At 38.2% G+C, this 20250-nt stretch overlaps 1 protein-coding gene across 6 annotated transcripts in view; it reads left to right on the top strand.

The window, feature by feature from the left end:
• Window positions 1-20250, top strand: part of SPICE1 (spindle and centriole associated protein 1) — a 62188-nt gene that overhangs the window by 14670 nt on the left and 27268 nt on the right. For 2 of the 6 annotated variants that reach the window (XM_069553523.1, XM_069553546.1), the window contains 6 exons: window positions 23-70; window positions 3753-3896; window positions 9819-9921; window positions 10125-10231; window positions 12817-12932; window positions 15930-16040. In XM_069553523.1, coding sequence (XP_069409624.1) covers window positions 23-70; window positions 3753-3896; window positions 9819-9921; window positions 10125-10231; window positions 12817-12932; window positions 15930-16040 — 629 coding nt within the window. Of the gene's footprint in view, window positions 1-22; window positions 71-3752; window positions 3897-9818; window positions 9922-10124; window positions 10232-12816; window positions 12933-15926; window positions 16041-20250 lie in introns of all 6 variants that reach the window. The other 4 variants (XM_069553515.1, XM_069553540.1, XM_069553532.1 and 1 more) reach the window with 2 other exon arrangements.

The raw sequence follows: 20250 nt of genomic DNA, 5'->3' as shown, positions 1-20250 counted from the left end.
CTTTTTTTTTTTTTTTTTGCAGAACACTGTGACTGACCTGACAGTTCATCGGGCAACTCCTGAAGATCTGGTAAGTTCACTATGGAAAGTTAAGTCATTTGTTCAATGTCTTACTTGATACTTGGTTTTTAACCCACAGAATAGAAAGCATCTTACAAGCTGTTCAGTTATTTTTAATCTTCAATTCAGTCGCTCAGTTGCGTCCGACTCTGTGACCCCATGAATCGCAGCATGCCAGGCCTCTCTGTCCATCACCAACTCCCAGAGTTCACCCAAACTCATGTCCATCGAGTTGGTGATCTTATCCTCTGTCGTCCCCTTCTCCTCCTGCCCCCAATCCCTCCCAGCATCAGAGTCTTTTCCAGTGAGTCAGCTCTTCGCATGAGGTGGCCAAAATATTGGAGTTTCAGCTTTAGCATCAGACTTTCCAATGAACACCCAGGACTGATCTCCTTTAGGATGGACTGGTTGGATCTCCTTGCAGTCTAAGGGACTCTCAAGAGTCTTCTCTAACACCACAGTTCAAAAGCATCAATTCTTCAGTGCTCAGCTTTCTTCACAGTCCAACTTTCACATCCATACATGACTCCTGGAAAAACCATAGCCTTGACGACCTTTGTTGGCAAAGTAATGTCTCTTTTCAATATGCTATCTAGGTTGGTCATAACTTTCCTTCCAAGGAGTAAGCATCTTTTAATTTCATGGCTGCAGTCACCATCTGCAGTGATTTTGGAGCCCCCAAAAATAAAGTCTGACACTATTTCCACTGTTTCCCCATCTATTTGCCATGAAGTGATGGGACCAGATGCCATGATCTTCGTTTTCTGAATGTTGAGCTTTAAGCCAACTTTTTTCACTCTCCTCTTTCACTTTCATCAAGAGGCTTTTTAGTTCCTCTTCACTTTCTGCCATAAGGGTGGTGTCATCTGCATATCTGAGGTTATTGAAATTTCTCCCAGCAATCTTGATTCCAGCCTGTGCTTCTTCCAGCCCAGCATTTCTCATGTTGTACTCTGCATAGAAGTTAAAGAAGCAGGGTGACAATATACAGCCTTGATGTACTCCTTTTCCTATTTGGAACCAGTCTGTTGTTCCATGTTCATTCAGTTCTAATTGTTGCTTCCTGACCTGCATATAGGTTTCTCAAGAGGCAGGTCAGGTGGTTTAATCTTACCTATGTCTATATAAAATCAAAAAGTGTATGTCCTTGACTTCCTTATTTTATTTAGGAATAATAATTAGCTTGTATTAGAATTTCATTAGATAGGTTCAGTTTACAGTTCGGATGTCTCTAAGTCCAGTATTGTCCTGTCCACATTTATTGTCTTTTCCTATCTGTAGATACACTAGCATTATTCACCATTACTTACACATACAAACATACTATAATAATTTGTTCCTTGAACGTGCCATGTATATTTCCACATCTGAGCCCCAGGTCATGCTATTCTATTTATTTGGAATGGTTTCCCTACTTTCTTCTCCTTCTGTTCGAATCTTTTTGCTTCTTTATCCTAGTTCAGGTTTTACTTTAAAAAAGTTTCTACTATAGATTTGTTATTTTTTAAACAGCTTTATTCAGATGTAATTCACATAACACAAAGTCTACTCTTTCATTGCTTTTTAGCATATTCACAGAGTGGTGCAACCATCATCACTTTCTAATTTTGTAATATTTTCATCACTCCCTCCCCAAAGTAACCCTTCCCCCATTAACAGTCACTTTCTGAGCCATGCACCTCCAATCCCTGGCAACAATTAATCTGTTTTGTCTATGGATTTGCCTATTCTGGGTATTTCATATACATGCAATATAGTATGTTTCTCTGTATATCTGGCTTCTTTGTTTTAGCGTAATGTTTTCAAGTTTCATCTATATTATAGCATGTATCAGTACTTCGTTCCTTCTTATTGCCAAATACTATTTCATTTATGGATATACCATGTTTTATTTATCATCAGTTGTTGGACATTTGGGTTGTTTTCATTTTTTTTTGACTGTTATAAATAATGCTGCTGTGAATATGCATGTACTAGTTTCTGTGTGAACGTATACTTTTAGTCTCTTGAGTGTATACCTGGAAGTGGAATTCTAAGTCATATAATTTTTCTATATTTAATTTTCTGAGGAAGTTCCAAACTATTTTCCAAAGTGGCTGTCTTGTTTACATTCTCATTAGCATGTATGGAGGTTCCATTTGTTCCACATCCCTTGCTGATATTTGTCATTATTGTCTTTGTGGTTTTAGTTCACAAAGTGAACTAAAGTGTGGTTTTAGTTATAAAGTGGAATCTCATTGTGGTTTCAATTTGCATTTCCCTAATGACTAATGATGTTGAGTATCCTTTATATATACTTACTGACCATTTGTAGTATCTTCTGTGGAGAAATGTCTGTTCAAATCCCTTAGCTATTTAAAAATTGCCAGAGGAAATATGTGACAACTATGAATTGGGCTTAGTGAAGAGAGGGACTTAAAATATAAAATAAAAGTAAAATTGGATTATTTGTGTTTTTATTGAGTAATAGTTCTTTATATAGTCTTGATATTTCTTATCAGATATATGATTTGCAAATGTTTTCTTCCATTCTGTTGGTTGTGGTTTTACTTTCTTGATGGTATCCTTTGAAACATAAAAGTTGTAAATTTTGTGAAGTCCAGTTTATCTATTTTTTTAGTCACTTGTATCTTTAGTGTCATATCTAAGAAATCGTTGTCTAATCATGGTTCACAGATATTTACTTCTGTGTTTTCGTTTAGGAGTTTAAAAGTTTTAGCTTTTACGTTTCATCCATTTTGAGTTAATTTTTGTATAAGGAGTCCATCTTCATTCTTTTGCAAATGGATCCAGTTGTCTAAGCACCATTTATTACAAAGACTATTCTTTTCGCACTGAATTGTCTTGGCACCCTTGTTGAAAGTCAGTTGTCTATAAATATGAGGGTTTGTTTTGGACTCAAATTTATATTCCATAGATCTCTGTGTATCCTCAGGCTAGTGCCGTACTCTCTTTGAGTTTTGTAGCAAGTTTGAAGTCTTATTCTTTGAAGCTGCCCAACAGTTCCTTTCACCTCTGAACTGTTGTACTTACTAGCTACATAAGACATTGAGTATATGCCATCTAATGCATGGCATTTATCTTTAGATGTATATGTCCAATCTCTGTGGGCATATTATTAGTGTTTTTGATGGATAAAGGCCATATCTTATATGTCTTTGTGGGCCTAGGAATCTTAATCATAGTAGGTACTCATTAAATGTTTGTTGAGGATAATAATGATGCCCAAATGACTTAAAATTCTGTATTATGAAAAATTTCAAACTCATGTGAAAGTAGAGACAAAAGGAAAAAGAGCTACCATATACTGTTCACCTAGATAAAATAGTTATGAAAATCTTGCCATAGTTGTTTCATTTATCATACCCTTTACTTCTTCACTGAAGCATTTTAAGCAAAGCCCAGAGGACATGTTATTTTGTCTGCTAGCTTGTTTTATTATTTTATTTTTTGGCCGCACCCTGTGGCTGGTGGGATCTAATTTCCTGACCAGGGATTGAACCTGGGCCACAACAGTGAAACTCTGGAATCCAACCCACTAGGCCACCAGGGAACTCTCTGGGTCTACTAGTTTTAGATACTTCTTTTTTAAAAAATAATTTTTGAAAATTTAGGAGTTGGTGAACATTTTGATCGTGAATATGAGTTCTTTGCTCTTGAAACATTCTTTCATATATTTTTCTTCTATATAGATCCGTCGTCATGAAATACACAAATCAAAGAATAGAGCATTGGTCCACTGGGAGCTCCAAGAAAAAGCTTTGAAGAGGAAATGGAAGAAGCAGAAACCAGAAATTTCTAATCTTGAGAAAAGGAGATTGTCTATCATGAAGGAGGTAATGATAAACTGCATTATCCACAGAATTAGAAAGCAAAGAAGAGACAAGTAGATGGCTCTCTTTCCCCTCGTATCTGTTGACGTTGGAGAGACTTTAATCATTATCATGTCCTTATACAGTGGTCTCCCTGGAGAAGGGAGTGGCAACCCACTCCAGTATTCTTCCCTGGAAAATCCCATGACAAAGGATCCTGCCAGGTTACAGTCCATGGGGTCACAAAGAGTTGGGCATGATTTAATGACTGAGCATGCACAAAGGCACACAGTGATGTACAGGTGGTCTTTGGATGAAGGAGCAGAGTGAGGATTACAGTCTAGTTTCATAGTTTAAACTCCTGCTGGTAAATTGGGATGACCCAGAGGGATGGTACGGGGAGGGAGGAGGGAGGGGGGTGCAGGATAGGGAACACGTGGCAGATTCATGTTGATGTATGGCAAAACCAATACAATATTGTAAAGTAATTAACCTCCAATTTAAATAAATACATTTATATTAAAAAAAAATCCTGCTCTACAGCTTGCTGCTGCTGCTAAGTTGCTTCAGTCGTGTCCGACTCTGTGCGACCCCCATAGACAGCAGCCCACCAGGCTCCCCTGTCCCTGGGATTCTACAGCTTACTAGCTGTATATTTGAAAGAATGTTTCAGGAACAAAGAACTTATAGTCACAGTCAAAATTTTCTTACTAGCTCACATGGTCACTAGCCATGTGGCCTTAAATTACTGACTTCTCAGCCTGAATTTCCTTATTGTAAACTGGAATAACACTACTTGCCTGATTGTATTATTAAGAGATTTCAGTGATAAAATACTAATAAAGTGATTAGTATGGTCCTTGGCACATAATTAGTGCTATATATATATTTAGGCTGCTATAATTGTTTTTCTCGGTTCAACAGCCATGCTGTTAAATTATTTTGCAAAAAAAAAAAAAAAATGTGTGCTTGTCATTTGCTTTTATTTCGTTTAATCTTTTGCCAGATGTAGGGTGTTTGAATAAGTAATCAGAGCGTATAGGAATAAGCAATATGGAAAATAAGAAGAAACTACAGAAGAAAAACCTTTTTATTTGGGCTGAAATCATTGTAAAAGAAGTGCCCTTTTTCTTCTTGTTCAGTGTTGGTGCTTATGACACTTGTCTGTCTGGGTGACCTACTGTAGCTTCAAGTCACATTCTATGTTTTGAGGAATTTATTAGGCTTCCTAGTGAAATATGAACGTCTTGACTTTCTATAACATGAGAAGAATTATATCTCCCAAATAAATGTTTGCACAAGCTTGTAAAAAGAACAACGGATTGAGAGAGAATGATTCTTTAGAGGTATGTATCTTTTGGTGACCTTAGATAAGTCACGTGCTTTTAAATATTATGTGGTAATTCTCCGTGAAAGAGCTGAGAACACAGCTCTGGCCAGGGAAAAGGGTGACTTTGAGTCACCCAAAAGTCACTTTGAGGTGACTCTGGGCTTTTGTTTCCCCTCCCTAGTGGTCCCTGCTCACGTCCCGAATCTCTTATACCTGGTAGTTGTGGTAGAATTAGGGGTTGAAGAGGAGTGGTCAGAGAGGGTGAGTGAAGTTTCTTTGCCTTCTCTCTGTAATGCTGCTTCCTCATATTCTCCTGTAATGTCTCTCAACCCTGATTCTAATTTCCATTAAAAAAAATTCCCATTCAAAAAACAGTATCTGGATTCAGACATACTCATACTTGGATATTCTGGTTCAGTGGATCTAGGATGTGGCCCTTCTTGGGTATTTTTTAGACTTTTGCTATGTAATTTTTAATATTTCGCTAGGACTGAGAACCTCTGCTATTAGTGGGATTTAGACATTTCCATTTAACAACATATGTCGGAGGTTTTGCTGTGTTGGTATTTAGAAATCTACCTTTTCTTTTTATTGGCGAGGTTGTATATGGATGTACCACAGTGTATTTATCTAGTGCTTTATTGGTGGACATTTGGGATGTGTGTTAGAGTATAGTACAGCATCTGGGAGAAAAAGGCCCCAGAATATAGTGGTTTAAAAAAGTAGAAATCTGTTCCTCTGGTATGGAACAACTCAGAGGTACATGGTAGTTGGTAGAGAGCTCTCCAGTCCTTTATTACAGGGCATCCATGTCTGACTGCACAGCGGTTGCTCCTGCTTCCTTGAGCTCTTTCCCAGGCAGCAGAAAGAGGGTAAGAAAGTACATGCTGCTCCTTTTATGTATCACCCAGAAGCTCTGGCTTCTCTCCATTTTCCAAAACTTCATCAAGTGACCATTCTCACCTACGACGGTGGTTGGGAAATTAGCTGTGTACCTGGCTAACTTGGGAGTTTCACTGTTAAGGAGAAAATGGAAAGAAAAGATATTAATGGATAAGTCTGTCACCCACAGAATATTTCCTGCCTTGTCATGGAAATAATGTAATGAATATCCTTGAATATGTTTTTGAGTACATGTTTAAATATATTGGGGCCTTCCCAGGCGGCTCTAGTGGGAAAGAACTTGCCTGCCAGTACAGGAGACATAGAGGTGTGGGCTTAATCCCTGGGTCAAGAAGATCCCCTGGAGGAGGGCATGGCAACCCACTCCAGTATTCTCGCCTGGAGAATCCCATGAACAGAGGAGCCTCGCGGGCTACTATGAGACCATGGGGTCTCAGAGTCAGACATGACTGAAACGACTTAGCCTCGCATGCATGCATAAATAGATTTGTAGGATAAATTCTTGAAAGTGGAATTGCTGAGTCAAAGGATACATGCATCTATTATTTCAATGTTGCTGTATTATGTCTAATAAGGGATGTCAGGGGATCAACTGAAGAGGCCTCCTTGGGCATATCCACCTGGGTGTCATCATGATGTGTTAGAGCTACCAGCACCCATTCCCAAGAAGCTCGGCTCCTAGATCAACCTAAATTAAGAGAAAAGCTCTTTGACCAGCGTAATCTTAGATTTCATTTGCTGTATGATGCACCCATGCTGTGGGCATCAAGCAAGCAAGGGTCCAGATCCAAATCAGAGACAACAAGGCTTTGATAAGGATTTTAATCATCCCAACAATATAGTAACTAACTTATAGTCTCCTTAAATTTTCCCAGTGCTGTCTGGTTTTTATTACCAGGGAACAAAACTGTTAGCATGAGAAGTTTCTAATACTGTTTGTTAAGGGACTTTTATCTTTTGAAAATCCAAGATATGTTCTATTAATATCACTCATAAGTTTGGCTTTGTGCTCTGCAAACCCATCTGGGGAAGTAATATATACAGATGGGCCTGCAGAGATTGATTTTCCTATCATAAGGGTGAGTTTTATCATAGAGAAGTGGTAAAGAAATCCAGAAAGAGGAAGAGAAAACCATTGCACTGACCTCTGGCCACTGAAGCCATCTGCCACCAGGAGCCTGTGCAGGGATCAGCAGGGAGAGGGTTTCAGGACAGTGGATTTACTGGAGACCTCACTATAATTAACCTCGGTCTTAAAACAACTTTTTAAATTGAAATATAGTTGATTTATAATGTTGTGTTGGTTCCATGTGTACAGCAAAGTTTGTACACATGGCACAAAGATTGTTATGCATGTATATGAACATTGGGGTGCATGTATGTATCTTTTTGAATTAAGAGTTTTCGTCTACTCAGGATATATGCCCAGGAGTGGGATTGCTGGATGATATGGTAGCTCTGTTTCTAGTTTTTTAAGATTTTAGTCACCAGGGACCGGTTTCATGGAAGACCATTTTTACACAGACCAGGGGCGGGGGGATGGTTTCGGGATGATTCAAGAACATTATATTTACTGTGCACTTTATTTCTGTTGTTACTGCATCAGCTCCACCTTAGATCACCATGCATTAGATCCCAGAGGCTGGGGACCCCTGTTTTAAGGAACCTCCATACTGTTCTCCATAGTGGCTGCACCAGTTTACATTCCCACCAACAGTGTAGGAGGGTTCCCTTTTTTTCCACACCCTCTCCAGCATTTCTTATTTGTAGACTTTTTGATGGTAGCTATTCTGACTGGTGTGAGGTGGTCCCTTGTTGTAGTTTTATTTGCCTTTCTCTAATAATTAGCAGTGTTGAGCATATCAGGTCTTGGTATGGTAAAGTTATTCCTCAACAATCTGCTTCTGACAATTTATATTTCTTTAATTTGATAGGATGTCAGTGCCTCTTTAAAAAACTAAAACAGTAAACTTTTAAAACTGCCATTAAGAAATATACCTTGTATAATTTTTCTAGTGTAAGTGGTAGATTATAATGCTCCATGCATTTTCTTTCTTAAACCCTTACTGCATGCACTGCAAGATGGCTAACCAGGGATGGAAATTTAAGTTGTAGTCATGTTCTCAGATATCCCGAGAGTTGTGGACAGATTTGCAGTGTGTCAACAACCTTATAACACCGTGTGTGTTGGGGAAGTGGTTGTACTTCATTTATATATAAGGAAACTAAGTTTAAAGAGGTTGGATTTTGCTTGGTATCTCTTGACTGGGCCTAGGATGCCAGTCTTCTGACTCCAAATGTGCTCTTTGCCTTATGCCATTCCAAAGCTTACTCTTTGTGGAAGGACAGATTCAGGACTTTATTCTCACCACCTTGAGCCAGCCAACCTGCTTGACTTTAGCAGGGGAAGTAGGAGAAAAAGAATGTGACTTGTTATTTTTCTTCATGTCAGAAAACAACAACCAAGGTCATATTATATACTTGTTTTCATGGTCCAGAGAAATTCTGGTAAGAGCATTTTTTCCCAGATGTTTTGATTTGAATCAGTGTTGGGAACTGGTCAGTTTCCAATTCTGAAACTCCTTTCAACCCAAGCATGCCATCTGGTGGCGGTGGGTAGAGTTCACTTCTTTTACTCTACTCTGTATCCTTGCTTGTAAGTAGGAAAGTTCCTGAGTTGAAAGTACATGATCAGAGACTCTGCTGTAATGGTATTTTTTGAGTTCTCATTTTTCCAGGATGAAAACTGGAGGAGAATGGATACATGAATATGTGTGACTGAGTCCTTTTGCTGTCTACCTGAAACAACATTGTTAATCGGCCATACTCCAGTACAAATTAAAAAAAAAAAAAAAAGGCGTGTCTCAAAAAAAAAAGCAAACCAGCTTGTTTAAAAATGCAGAAGCGTCGCTTTTTTGTTTATTGCCCCCCAACTCACGTCTAACATTGTGTTTTTTAAGTTGTGGGTCATGACCCATTAGTGGATTATGAAATCACTTTAGTGGTTGAAGCACCAAAGATTCACACATCTGAGTTTATGGCTCAAAGATTCATATGTTTACTGAGTTTTTCAACTGTGGATCACAACTTGTTTATGGATTATGAAATGGAGTTAGTGGGTTGCAACCATCATTTGAAAAGTAGAAAATAAAAAGAAAGTATAAGAGCGGTTCTCAAAGAGTAGGGTTAAGCAAAACTTTTATTTTGGTCTATATTTACATTTACCTTTACATGTGTGTGTGGACTGGGTCATACCTTAATAATGTATTTCTTTGGGTTGAAGCCAAGCATTTAAAGTCCTCTCATTTCCTTCTCCAGGTATTGTAGTGGCTCAGTGGTAAAGAATCTGCCTGCCAATGCAGGAGACGTGGGTTCAGTCCCTGGGTGGGGAAGATCCTCTGGAATAGGAAATAGCAACTCACTCTAATATTCTTGTCTGGGAAATCTGCAGCCCACCAGCCTGCAGCCCACCAGGCTCCTCTGTCCGTGAGTTCACAGAATCGGACAGGACTGAGTGATTTCACTTACAGACTAAACAACAACAAATTGTTGTAATAGCCCCATCTACTGGTGCTTAACAATATTGCCACTGAGGGTTTTAGATTATTTTTATGCTCCTGAACAGGCTTTTCCTTTGTGATTTGTCGAGTGTATATGTATATATATATATACATTTTTTTCTGAATAATAATGTTTATCGTTAACACGTCTAGATTCTTTCTGATCAATACCAGCTGCAGGATGTATTGGAAAAATCTGATCATTTGATGGCTACAACAAAAGATCTATTTGTTGATTTTCCTCGCAGGCGCACAGGTAAAGTATTCACATCAAACAAAAGTTTCTTTATCTTATTAACCACAGCTCACACCGGCTGTTTGAAAGAATAGCATGTTACAGTAAATGTGAGTTGCTATTATTAAAGATTTTCATATGATGATTCACTTATGGCAGTGTAGAGTGCATGTGAAGCCAATTTAAACGAAACAAAATCATCATGGCTCATTTTCCTTCTGCAGGATTTCCGAATGTAACAATGGCTCCGGAGTCCTCTCAAAGTCCCACTGTGGTCAGTCAGGACCCTGTCACCCAGGCCATCCGTAGCGAATCTGTTATAGAGCCTCAGGTAATGTGCTTTGCTCACAGCCGTAATGCTCATGCTGAAACTAAGTTGATGTAGATTGGTATTGTGGTAAACATTTCAAAAGCTTTAATATCGAAATACTGAGATGTGGTTGCTAGAAATATTCTTACTCAAGCATGTTGCCCTTTCGGTGAGTGATGCTTATACTAAACGAGATAGGACTGGAGAATAGTAGCTAACCTGTATTGAATGATTACCTTGGAGGTAGTTACTATTATTATCCCCATTTAGCAGATGAAACGGAGAAGGCAATGGCACCCTACTCTAGTACTCTTGCCTGGAGAATCCCAGGGACAGAGGAGCCTGGTGGGCTGCTGTCTGTGGGGTCGCACAGAGTTGGATAAAACTGAAGTGACTTAGCAGCAGCAATAGCAGCAGATGAAAAACAGACTCAGAAAAATTGAGTGACTTGTCCAAGCTGACATAGCTAGTTAGCATGAGAGATGGCACTCAAATCTAGGCTGTCTGGCGCCGTAAGATTATAGTCCATGGGGTCACAAAGAGTTGGACACGACTGAATGACTTAGCATGTATATATGCATGGGCTTCCCAGGTGGCTCAGTGGTAAAGAATCCGCCTGCCAGTGCAGGAGTCACGGGTTCAATCCCTGGATTAGAAAGATCCCCTGAAGGAGGAAATGGCAACCCACTGCAGTATTCTTGCCTGGAAAGTCTCACGGATAGAGGAGCCTGGCAGTCTACAGTCCTATAGGGTCACAAAGAGTTGGATACGATTGAGTGACTGAGCAAGCATGCACAGGACTCAATACCTGTTTAATGCAACTTTCGAAGTTATTTATATCTTCTATGAAAAAAAAGAGAATCATCAGTTAGACGGATGATCCTAGGGAATTACAAAGTCCAGAATCATATAAATGTACTGTTTGCTACTTGCAATTAAGTAGAATGTTGTACATATTTTTAATAGCTAAAGCCCATTAGCCATATCCCTAGCCAAAAGCCAGGGATATGTATGTATGTTTTGGCAGTTATCACAAAGTTAGCTTTCAGACGATCATGTGATGAGGGTGGGGAAGTAGCAAGAGTCAGCGTTAGAGAGAAAGGAAGGAGCTGGTCATGAAGGACTAGTGAACCTGAGAGCAAGAGTAGAGCCACTACAGGATTTTAAGAAGAGCACTGTTACGGTGAAATTGACGGTCGTGTGGAAAATGGATTGGGGAGGGAGGGGCAAGACTGGTGAGAGGGTCTTGTTAAAAGACTCAGATTGGAATCTTGGTGAGAAGTGGTGAGGACTGACCCAAAGCATGGCAGTAGGGAAGGAGGTAAAGGGGAAGAGGGATAGATTTGAGAGCTCAAAAAGGGGTAGAACTGACAAGATTGGGTGACTGGATGTGGTGGGTAAAGAAGAAGGATAATTTCCAGTCTGCTGGCTTGAGAATCTGAGTAGATGGTTATGCTGTTCATGGTCTTGATAATATGGCGGGAACAAGGTTTCTGGAAGAATGATAAGGGAGGCTTGCTGCTGCTGCTGCTAAGTTGCTTCAGTTGTGTCTGACTCTGTGCAACCCCATAGATGCCCACCAGGCTCCCTATCCCCGGATTCTCCAGGCAAGGACACGAGTGGGTTGCCATTTCCTTCTCCAATGCATGAAAGTGAAAGTGAAGTCACTCAGTTGTGTCTGACTCTTAGCAACCCCATGGACTACAGCCTACCAGGCTCCTCTATCCATGGGATTTTCCAGGCAAGAGTACTGGAGTGGGTTGCCATTGCCTTCTCCTAAGGGAGGCTTAGGAAAATGATAAATTTTGGACATGATTGGTATTCATATGTAGGATGTTCTCCTTTAGACATCTCTTAGGCAGTTGGACATGAATGTTGAGGGCTCAAGAGACATCTGGGTGAAGATAGAGGTTTGGAAATTAACAGCATTTGGCTTGTAATTGCACCTTGGAATTAGATGTAAACATCAAAAATGCATCAAGTGAGAGGAGAATGACATTAAATAGAGGGGAAGGATAGAAAAAGAACCAGTGAAAGAGATTGGGAAGGAATGGCTAAAAGAAGAAGAAAAACCAAGAAAATAATGGTATCCCGGAAGTGAAAAAGAAAAGCTTATAAAGAAGATTTTGAAGGAAGGAAGTGAGTGGCCGTTGATATCTGATGAGTGAGAAGTAATGAAAGGCAAAGACAGAAATATCCATTTGATTTGAGAACAAGTGTGTTGATGTTTACCATGTAGAGAACAGTTTACACGGAGTGGCAGGGAAGAAGCAAAGTTGAAGGGTACAAATGGTGAATGAGAAGTGAGGGCAGATCTTTCAAGAAGTTTATGGCACAAAAAGGGAAGATAAATGGTAGCTCAAGGTCAGTATAGGGTCAGGATAAGATGGGAGAGACTTACATTTAAAGGTGGATGAACTGAAGCTAGTAAGGAGAGGTTGAAAATGGAGAGAAGGGGCAGTTGGTGGACCAGAGGAGGTAAGAGAGTTTGGTTTCTAGACCACATGTAGAGGGGTTTGCCTTAGAAGGAAGGACCTCTCTTATGACAAAAAGAAACAAAAGATAACGGTGTGTGTAACCGGTCTGTGTTGCTATTTAATTGTAAGGCTCTTAATGAAGTAGATGATGATGAACAAGAAGGAACTGTTAACAGCCAGTCAGAAGAAAGTGAGAATGAGTTGGATAACTCTCTCAGCTCTCAGTCAAATGCAAATGCAGGAACGTAAGTATATATGGCATAAATATCTACAGTGCTTCCTTTTTTCCCAAGGCCATCTCTCCCCTCCCCAGCTTTATTGAGGTATAATTGATAGATAATGTTGTATGAGTTTAAGGTGAGCAACTTGTTGATTTGGTATACTTACATACTGCAAAATGGCTACCATCATAGCATTAAGTGATGGGTGGTTAATACCTCCATCACATCATATAATTACCATTTCTTCTTTGTGGTGAAACCATTTGAGATCTTTTCACTTAGTACCAGTCTGTAAGTCTGTTTTGTAAATAAGTTCATTTGTATCTTTTTTTTTTTTTAGATTCCACATATAAGTGATACCTTATGATGTTTGTTTTTCTCTGACATTTCACTTAGTCTCATCTCTAGGTCCTTCTGTGTTGCTGCAAATAGCATTATTTTGTTCATATTTATGGCTGAGTAGTATTCTATTGTGTGTATATACCACATCTTTATCCGTTTATCTATTGATGGACACTTAGATGGCTTCCATGTCTTGGCTGTTGTAAATAGTGCTGCAGTAAATGTTGGGGTGCATGTATCTTTTTGAAGTATGATTTTCTTTGGATATATGCCCAGGACTGAGATTGCTGGATCATCTGGTAGCTCTGTTTCTAGTTTTTCAAGGAATCACCATACTGTTCTCCGTAGTGGCTGCACTAGTTTACAGTCCCACCAACAGTGGAGGAGGGTTCCCTTTTCTCCTCACCCTCTCTAGCATTTATTGTTTGTAGACTTCTTGCTGATGGTCATTCTCACTGGCCTGAGGTGATATCTCATTGTAGGTTGATTTGCATTTCTCTAATAATTAGCAGTGTTGAGCATCTTTTCATCTGCTTTTTGCCATCTGTATGCCTTCTTTGGAGAAGTCTCTGTTTAGAACTTCTGCCCACTGTTTTTGTTGGGTTGTTTGTTGCTTTGATATGTATCTGAGTGAGCTGTTCATATATTTTGGAGAGTCACTTTATTTGCAAATATTTTCTGTCATCCTTTGGATAGTCTTTTCTTTTGTTTATGGCTTCCTTGCTGTGCAAAAGCTTTTGAGTTTAATTAGGCTCTATTTGTTTATTTTTGTTTTGATTACTGTAGCTTTGTAATATTGTGTGAAGTCTGGGAGGGTTGTGGCTCCTGCTGTGTTCTTTTTCTCCTCAGGATTGCTTTGGCAATTCTGGGTCTTTTACGGTTTCATATACATTTTAGGATTATTTGTTCTAGTTCTGTGAAAAATGTCATGGGTAGTTTGATAGGGATCACATTAAATCTGTAGATTGCTTTGAGTATTATGGCAATTTTAACAATATTAATTCTTCCAATCCAAGAGCATGGGATATCTTTCCATTTCATGTGAGGTTGACTCCTCTACAGAGGTTGCAAATTCTAATGTCTACCAACTGATCAGTCACAGTTCTTAGTGGGCTCTGCAGGCCCAGATCCTCCAACTTTTTAAAGGAAAACAGAAAATATAGAAACCTAATTTTTAAAGTTTGGAAACTTTCAATGTAAAAAAATAAAAAAGAAAACCAAACTATGTGTGAAACACTGTTGGAGCCAAACAAAGCACATTTTCTGCCTAGAGACATCCCTCTGGTTGCAGTTTTCAACCTCTGCTGCTGGGACTTTTGAGAGCTGCAGTTCAAGGCGCCACTAGGGGATGCCTTGTTGATCAGTTCCTGAGGACTTGATGCAGAAACTCCAGAAGAGAAAAGTTGCGGGGCGCTTCTGAGATGCTTCGCCATCATTGTCTGTGTCTCGTCACGGCAAACAGCATATGCTTTTACTTGGTAATTTTCCTTATTTGACACTCTCATTATTTGGATATTTCCATGGTTTCTAATACAAGAATTTGCAATATTTTGTAAAACATTTTTTTTCTCTCTTTGTAGTCAACCAGAGTCATTTCTTCTTTGTGATCATTAAAACCTGGCCTTTGGTAAAACCCATATCAGCTTTCTGGATTAGCCTTCAGTATCTCTGCCAGGGATTATGGAATCTTGAGGAAAGCAGAGGCACTAATACAAAGCAGAAATTTTAAATGAGGTCTATGCGTTGTTGCATTTGTTCAGCAGTATGAAGAGAGGACTCCTTTATTAAAAGTCTACTTAATTATTTCCCATCTTTCACTATTAACCATGGAAAAGTAAAGTGTGAGTGGGTTTTCATTTGGGAGGAGGTTTGCTCTGGGTCTGTGCAGCTTCAGAATTTAAATCTCTGCTGATTTGTTTAATCAAATGTGTACCTATAATAAATTCTTTAAACACTGCCCTCAACTCAAAAGTGTCTTGACTACAGAGCTGTCTTACACTGATACAGAGCAGGTATAAAAGCACCTGTACTTGTGTTAACCAAAGGAAAAAATACTTAGGGAACTTTTTACTTTTCAGGAGGAAAGGCTAAGCCGCAGATGTCCCTGTGTGACAAAGGGCTTTGTGAGCTTCAACAGATCAGGACAGAGACCCCCTGGGAGGGTAGGAGGAAACATGAAGGGGGCCCCCTGCAGAATTCTTAGGTTAGCTGCCAGAACTCCAGAGGCCGACTCTCACATATACGCAGTGGGACTGTAAAAGTTACAGGCTCAGCAGCTTTATGGTTTTCTATAGGGTCATGGGAGCTGTGTTCCCTTTTTGTTTGGTTTCCTTAAAAGATGAATGGAATGAGAGCTTTCCAAGACTTGGGGTAGTCCTCAAAATCTTAAGGTAGAACCTATGGTGGTGAAAGGTTCACAGCCCAAGGGAAGAAAGTGAGAAAAAATGCAAATGTAAGTGCTGAGAAGAGACCAGGTGGCCAGGGTGTAGCTGATCCATTCAGTGATCTCAGAAAGGAAATTGATTCCAGAAATGTACATGAACAAGCCACTTTGTGTAGATTATTTCTCCAGGCCTCCTGAACTGGGGGCATTATAGTCAGTATGAATGTTGATTCCCATTACCAAAATAGGTAAGAAGACACCAGGGCTAAACTGTATGTCTGTGTACCACTCAGCAGGATATTCAGCACAGTAAACGAGATAGTAGCCTTGGAGGAGTCCGTTTCCCTTGCAGAAGACAAAGCCTCTGAAAAGGAATACATCTGGAAAAGGCCTCCCTGTAGTGAGCAGTGAGTAAGCAAATGCCCTACTGGTCTTGGAAGATCTCCTGGGTGGGGGGGTGGAGGGTGGCTGTGGCTCTCTGTGAGGACAAGGACACTGGTGGTGGAGGTACTAGGGAGTTCTCATTGATGTGAGCTGTCTTAGAGGCCACTGTTTTGATGCCAAGCTGATTTCACTGTGTTATATTGATATTCTGCTACCTTTCTGAACCTTGGTTGAGTTAGTTATAGCATTGGTTTTCTAGGGTTTTCCAGGTATCCTATCACATCATCGGGCTTCCCTGGTGGCTCAGAGGTTAAAGCATCTGCCTGGAATGTGGGAGACCCGGGTTCGATCCCTGGGTCGGGAAGATCCCCTGGAGAAGGAAATGGCAACCCACTCCAGTATTCTTGCCTGGAGAATCCCATGGAGGGAGGAGCCTGGTAGGCTACAGTCCATGGGGTCGCAAAGAGTCGGACACGACTGAGCGACTTCACTTTTACTTATCTTGTCATCTGCAAATAGACATAGTTTTGTTTTCTGAGTCTTATATCACTAGCTTGTTTCTTTTGTATACTGCAGTAGCTAAGAGACAGTGGTAAATGATGGTGGACACAGTGGGCATTGGGCATCGGGCATCCTTGTTTTGCTCCTGATCTGTGAAAATGATACTTTTGTTTCCTCTTTAGTAAAGTGCTGGCTTCAGTACTCAGGTTTTTTTTTTTTTTTTAAAACAAAAACAATGCTAGGGAAACATCTTTCAAATCCTGTTTTCTTGAATGTTTTTATCAGAAATGAGTGTTGAATTTTCTCAAAGACTTTAACATTTGTAGATGATCATATGTGTTTCCTTGTTAAATCTATTAGTATGGTTCTTTATGTTATAAATGCCTTTTTGAAATATTCTTGAATTCCTGAAATAAATTCCACTTGGCATATTTTTATTATTGTGGTATTAAATATTGTTTGTTAATATTTTATTAATAGTATTCTTGCATTAATATTCATAAATGATATTATCTATAATTTAAAAATATATAGTATCAGATTGAGGTGACAGTGTTATACTTGATTTTATAAGACACATCTGTTGGAAAGTTTTCTAATTTTTTAAGTTCTGGAACAATTTATGTAGCATTGGGACTATCTGTACTTTGAGTGTTTGGTAGAATTCCCCTGTGAAACTATTTGAGCCTGGTGCTTTTTTTTGTGGGGAAGTACCATAATAACTTTTGTTTCTCCTATGAGTATTGGATTATCTAAGCCTTCTGTATCTGTTGATGTCAATTTTGATAAATTACATTTTCTCATAAAATTATCCATTTCATCTAGATTTATGGATGTATGTCCATTGAGGTGTGTAAATAATCTCTATACTTCTGGAAAATGTCTTTTGTTTTCTTAACTAGACCTATAATTTTTCTGATTTCTTCCTTATCAATTTTTGCTTTTATCTTTATTATAATCTTCTTTGTGCTTTTTAAAATAAGCTTGAGTTGAGAATGTAATGCATTTATTTTCATTATTTTATTTTAATTGATAAGCATATTTAAGGTTCAGAATTTTTCCATGATCACTGCCTTAAAGGTGTACTACACAACCGAATATGTGGTGTTTTATTATTTTAGAAATTAATTTCAGTTTATATTTGCTCTTTTACCTAAGAATTATTTAATAGTTTTTATTGGTTTTATTTTTCCCCATTTTTAAGCTTCCAGACAGAAGAGTCTCTTGGTTTTCTTCTACAGTTGTTTTTATTTCTATTGCAGCCAGAGTGTGGTTTGTAATATTTCTACTTATGGAATTTAATGATGTTTTCTTTGTGACCGGAATATATGATCAAATTTTTGTGAATGTCCATGTGTGTGTTTGAAAAGAAGGTATATTCTCTATTAATAAAGTATAAAGTTCTTTATGTATATCCATAAGATCTACCTTATTGATTATATTGTATATGTCTTCTATATCCTTATTTATTTTTGCCGTTAGCTTGTATTGAGAATGGTGTTTTAAAGTCTCTCACTATTACTGTTTGTTTCTTTGCATTTGATGTTTAAGTATATGTAATTCTGTTTTGGAGTTAAATACCCCCAGCCTTATAAAGGTGGGTTTTTTTTGATACATGGATATCTGTGTATATTATATCTTTATTGTGAATTATGGCTTTTAGCATTATAAATTGGCTAACAAGTCAAATTAGTGTCTCTTGGCTTCAGTTGTACTTTGATAACAGGAAAAAAACCTCTGCTTTTTTTCTTGTTTCCAATCTCCTGGATCTTCTTTGCTTATTCTTTTAGTTTTTCTGAATTATTGTGTTCTAAATGTGTCTTTGTATTTAACATAGAATTGGATCTTGCCTTGTTAGCCAATTTGAAAATCATTTTTTTTAAATTGGTGAAGTGGGCTTATAACATGTATTGATATGATTGATATATTTGGTGTCAACTTTGTCATTATTTTATGATACTGAGTGTATTATACTTTAATTATAATTTTCCTTCTTTATGTGAGATGACTTCTCTGTTCTTTTGAAAAGTTTCATTGGCATTTATGAAGTTGTAGTTTTTGTTCTCGCTCGTTTCTTTATATCAACTTTCTGTAGTGCCTTTAGTCCCGTGCTTTCTCGCTTAAGCTTTCACTGTCAGGTTTGGGATGGTGTTTTTGACTTTCACCTACTACCTGTGCAGCAAGTGGGTTATGCAGCATTCCCATTTCTTCCCTGCTTTTCTCTCCATCCTCATCCCCATTTTTGAGCTGCATTTTTTCCCTTTAACGGAGCATGAAACATTTACATATTATTTTTCCTCTTATATCTCCATTTTTGTTTTTGTTCTTGAGCTATAATTAAATGTATCAAATGCTCATCATCAGTCCCTTTATGATGTGTCCCTAGTTAACTCTTGGCTGATTCTCTCATTCAAAGTTTATGCCATAGGACTTGTGAATTCAGTTTTCCTTGAGTTTTTGAAAGTTTAGAAGTTTCTGTATGGCTTTGATATTTGAAGGACATTTTGGCTGGATATAAAATCTATGGTTCCTATTTTGTTTCCTTACATTCTTAAAAATGTTACTCCATTCTTGGTTTGCTTGGAATGGTGTTTTTTGGGAAGTCTGATGCTAGGATAATTTTCTTGCCCTTTTCTTCCCCTTGTAAATAATCTGGCATTTTAATCTAGTGACTTGATTTATTTTATCTTTAAAATTTAAATTTTGCTAAACTATATTTTAGATTACCTTTCCAGGTCAATTTTTCCTTTTCCAACACAGTTGGCCCTTTCCTATATTTATATATGGGCCCTTTCCTGTATGTAGGAAATATGTATATATTCAGTTCTTTTCTTTCTTTCCTTTTTGTCCTTAAAAGTTTTCTTTGATTATAGTTGTAATTTTAAGTATTAGTTCTAAATCACTGTTTCGTTTTTCTATTTCAGAAACTCCCCTTATATACACAAAAGGTTTTTCCTGGTTTCCCTCTTTAGGCGCTTTCTCTTTGACCTTTGTAGTCTTCTTAATCTTAATTTTATTCTTTTTGTTGTTTTTCTGTAGTTCTTTAATGTGGCTTATTAAATGTTTGTTTAACAATTCTCCAGTGGACACATTGTAATTTAACCTTTATTTCTGACATAGTTTTTCTCTGATTTCTTTCTTCAGTTTAATCAGTTCTTTTATTTCTTCCTGTTCTTTGTCCATTTCTGGTTTTAGTTTTAGAATTTCTGATTAAAGAAATGCTTTTTAAAGTATATTTAATTCTACTTAAAGTATTGTATTATGGTTTACTTCTGCTTTTTTCTGCATGTTGTGGGCAGGAATTTCGTTAGCTGAAATATTTCAGTTTCAGTTTTCTGGTTTGATATACTGCCTTTGTTATACTGAACATTTTGTGGAGAGGATTGGGAGTTTGGGGTGATTTTTCTCTCAGTTACAGTGATGCACAACTTCTTTAAAGCCTTTTTTTTTTTTTTAAGAAAAAAAAAAAAGTACTGGTAGCTTAAAGGTGGCCTCTCCTCCAATATCGTGGCTCTGTTTTGTCTTGCAGGTCTTTTGCCCCTTTTTCCCTCCAGCACTCAGCCTCCAAAGTGCATCTTTCCTTTTCTGTTAACTCTCTTCTCCTTAAGAAGTGATGCCTTCCCAAGACTACCATGTTGGCTTCTGCACACTTCCTGGTCGGGTTATGATTGCCCAGTGTTTTCTTTTTTTTAAAAGTATTTGCATACTTAGAGTGGACTTTTTCTTTCTAGA

The sequence above is a fragment of the Ovis canadensis genome, chromosome 1 (assembly GCF_042477335.2).
Source record: "Ovis canadensis isolate MfBH-ARS-UI-01 breed Bighorn chromosome 1, ARS-UI_OviCan_v2, whole genome shotgun sequence".
Lineage (NCBI taxonomy): Eukaryota > Metazoa > Chordata > Mammalia > Artiodactyla > Bovidae > Ovis > Ovis canadensis.
The sequence above is the reverse complement of the archived record's forward strand: the minus strand, read 5'-3'. Positions and strand labels throughout refer to the sequence as shown.